At 36.8% G+C, this 3,026-nt stretch overlaps 1 protein-coding gene across 2 annotated transcripts in view; it reads left to right on the plus strand.

Moving 5' to 3' along the window:
- The first annotated feature begins 1,875 nt into the window (after positions 1–1,875).
- Positions 1,876–3,026, plus strand: part of AMPD1 (adenosine monophosphate deaminase 1) — a 21,515-nt gene continuing 20,364 nt past the window's right edge. For both annotated transcript variants that reach the window (XM_019633209.1, XM_019633210.1), the window contains exon 1: positions 1,876–2,043. In XM_019633209.1, coding sequence (XP_019488754.1) covers positions 2,022–2,043 — 22 coding nt within the window. In that variant the 5' untranslated portion in view covers positions 1,876–2,021. The remainder of the gene's footprint in view (positions 2,044–3,026) is intronic.

Below are 3,026 nucleotides of genomic sequence, written 5' to 3' on the forward strand. Positions count from 1 at the left end.
CAGTGTCACTGGCCCTCATATGTGGGATCCGAACCGGGGCCCTCTGGCATCCCAAGCGAGTTCTTAACCATCGCGCCACTCGGCCGGCCCCCTAATAAAATCTTTTTTAAAAAGTCATTTTTGTCAACCAACTTTGATTTTTTAAATTAAATTTATTGGGATAACATTCGTTAATAGCATTATATAATTTTCAAGCGTACAAGATTATAATTCAACATCTGTGTACTCAGTTGCATGCTCACCACCTAAAATCTAGTTCCCTTCCATTACCATATATTTGACCCCTTTACCCACTTTGTCTTCCCACCCACCTCCTTTCTCCTCTGGTAACCACCATTCTGTTGTCTGTATCTATGAGTTTGTTTTGTTAGTTACTTTTTGTTTTATATTCCATAGATGAGTGAAATCATATGATTTTTGTCCTTTTCTGTCTGACTTATTTCACTTAGCATAACACTTTCAAGATTCATCCACATTGTTGCAAATGGCATTATTTCATCTATTGCCTGAATATATACCACCTCTTCTTTATCCAGTCATCTGTTAATGGACACTTAGGTTGTTTCCCTGTCTTGGCTAGAAGAGGTGTTGCTGGATCTTATGGTAGTCCTATTCTTAGTTTTTTGAGGAACCTCCATACTGTTGGGAAAATGATTTATGAGTAGAAAAATAAGGTATCTGCCACAAATGGAATGGGAAAATTGGAGGGTAACAGAAGCAGGTTTGGGGAGGAAAATGTTTGCTTTGGATATATCAATTTGTAGATACCATGGGGAAATCCAGGGTGGAAATGTCACAAAAAAGAGTTGGAAAGCAGTGATATATTTATCACTGGAACACCTGGTAATGTGTTCCAATTTTGTTGATTGATAAATGATGACAAGCTAAGTAGTAAAATATTCAGTTTTTGCCAACAAAGAGGCTTGTGCCAATTTTCAATAGGAAATAGTTAATAGTAAAAAGATCATTTACTCTATGTCCATAATTCTGTTCCAAGTCTGAAGTTCCAACCTAATGTTATTGTCTTTCATATAAGCTGTTACAATTAATAAATTCTGCTGAGTCTTTCTTTACCTAACAGTAATTATCATATACTTAGCCATAACTAAGACTGTTATTGCTGAAAAAGCATGATATTTTTGTCCAAATAGCCTTGCCATTCATAAGCAGAATGACTTTGGGAAAGACACTTCACTTCTCAGAGCCCCAGTTTTCTTGGGAAGCAGGGATAAGGCACTAATTGCCTTACAGGATTGTAATTAGGATCAAATAGAGGATGTTTACAAAGTGATTTATATACTATAAAGATATGATTCTGTTTTATAACAATATATAGAATAGGGGTAATTGAACACCGTAGATGGCAGTTGAGTTTTTATAACATTGGAAGTAAATTTACTACTTAGTTCATTAAATAAATTCGTCAGGTGAATTTCTGCTAATTCAGGGATGTTTCTAATGAGAGAGAGAGAGAGAGGGAAGGAGGGAGGGGGAGGGAGGGAGGGAGAGAGAGAGAGAAAGAGAGAGAAAGGGAGTTTGTGTTGAGAGCTTGATGAACATACCAGCATATTTACCAACCACACAGAGAGCTGTTCTCCTGACTGAAACCCTGAGGGCTTCGCCTTTCCAGGAACTTGGAAGGCTTCATTTCTTTCACTACCATGGAAAAATATCATCCGTGGTCAAGTCTTACAAGAAAACTACACTTGAAGAGAATCCAATCTGTTAGGAAGATTTCGAGAGTATCGAAATGTAATTCCTGGCCTACCACAGATATCTTTTCTAAAATCCCAAAGTAAACACTGAAGGCTTCACCTGTTTTTCATTGTCAATTGCCCAAAGCTATAAATAGGCCTAAAGCTCATTTCTCTCCTTTTAGCAGAGAAGGGTCAGATTACAGGGGCAAAGCAAAACTAAATAAATAAAATGAGTGTTAGGGTTTATAGGGTGAGTCAGCCATCCCCGCAATCTGCTGTCTTCCATTCTACTGTGCTATCCTAGAGTCAAGGATCCCAGCTACAATGCCTCTGTTGAAACTTTCAGGTAGGTGTGCGAAAGTGTTTGGAGACACAATTCTTTTAATAGACCACCATTCCTTTAACGATCATGTCAGCTTTGGTAATCCTGTACTTAGGATTTATAGTAGCTTTAGTAATACATGTCAGGAACAGGCAAGACAGAGTTTTCAAGTTTTCTTTTTAATTTTTAGTTTTGGGAGGGAGGTAATTTTTAAAAATTGTGTCATGTGGTAGCATCCTTGATCCCAGTAGAAAAATGTGTAAGATAGTTAATATCTCTTCTTTTAGCCTAAACGAAACCTGTGCTGCCACACTTTTGAGAAGGCTCCTCCTATACAGTGTCTCTCTATCTATAGAATATTAGCTAGAAATTGTGACCTTAACTGAAACATTAACACGATCCATGTCTTCTGATGGTTTACCATACAGGTTTATACAGGGTAAGCTTTCAACTAATGTCTTTTTCATTGTAAAGGTAATGCATGTTTCACATGAAATAAAAAGAGAGAAATTGCCCTGAAATGTAAAAGTAATAAACACTCATTTAGAGAAATTTGGAAATTTAGGAAAGTAGTAATAAGAAAAAAAAACCAACTGCAGTCCCATCATCCAAAGATACAACTTTGAACACGTTAGTGTTTTTCTTTTTGATCTATTTTCTTTGCAAATAAAAAAGAATTTTTTTGTTTAAACACAGTTGTGGTTATTTTATACATGTATACATGTCACTTTATATCTTGTCTTTTTTTTTTTGGCTTAACATAACTTAATCATTTATCATGGTGCTTTGAATTCTTGCTCAACATCATTTTAAATGGGCTGTATAATATTCTAACTTTTTTTTTTAAGATTTTTTATTAGGGAATTGGGGGAGGGGAACAGCGCTGGGGAATTGGGGGAAGGGGAACAGGCAAGTTGCTGTCCTTTTGTTCTTCAGTCTAGTTGTGGAGGACGTTGCTTCACTGGCCCAAGTGGGCACCATCATTGTGCTCTTCCTGGGCGAGGCAG

Source organism: Hipposideros armiger, unplaced genomic scaffold, assembly GCF_001890085.2.
Source record: "Hipposideros armiger isolate ML-2016 unplaced genomic scaffold, ASM189008v1 scaffold_1259, whole genome shotgun sequence".
In the NCBI taxonomy this organism is placed as follows: domain Eukaryota; kingdom Metazoa; phylum Chordata; class Mammalia; order Chiroptera; family Hipposideridae; genus Hipposideros; species Hipposideros armiger.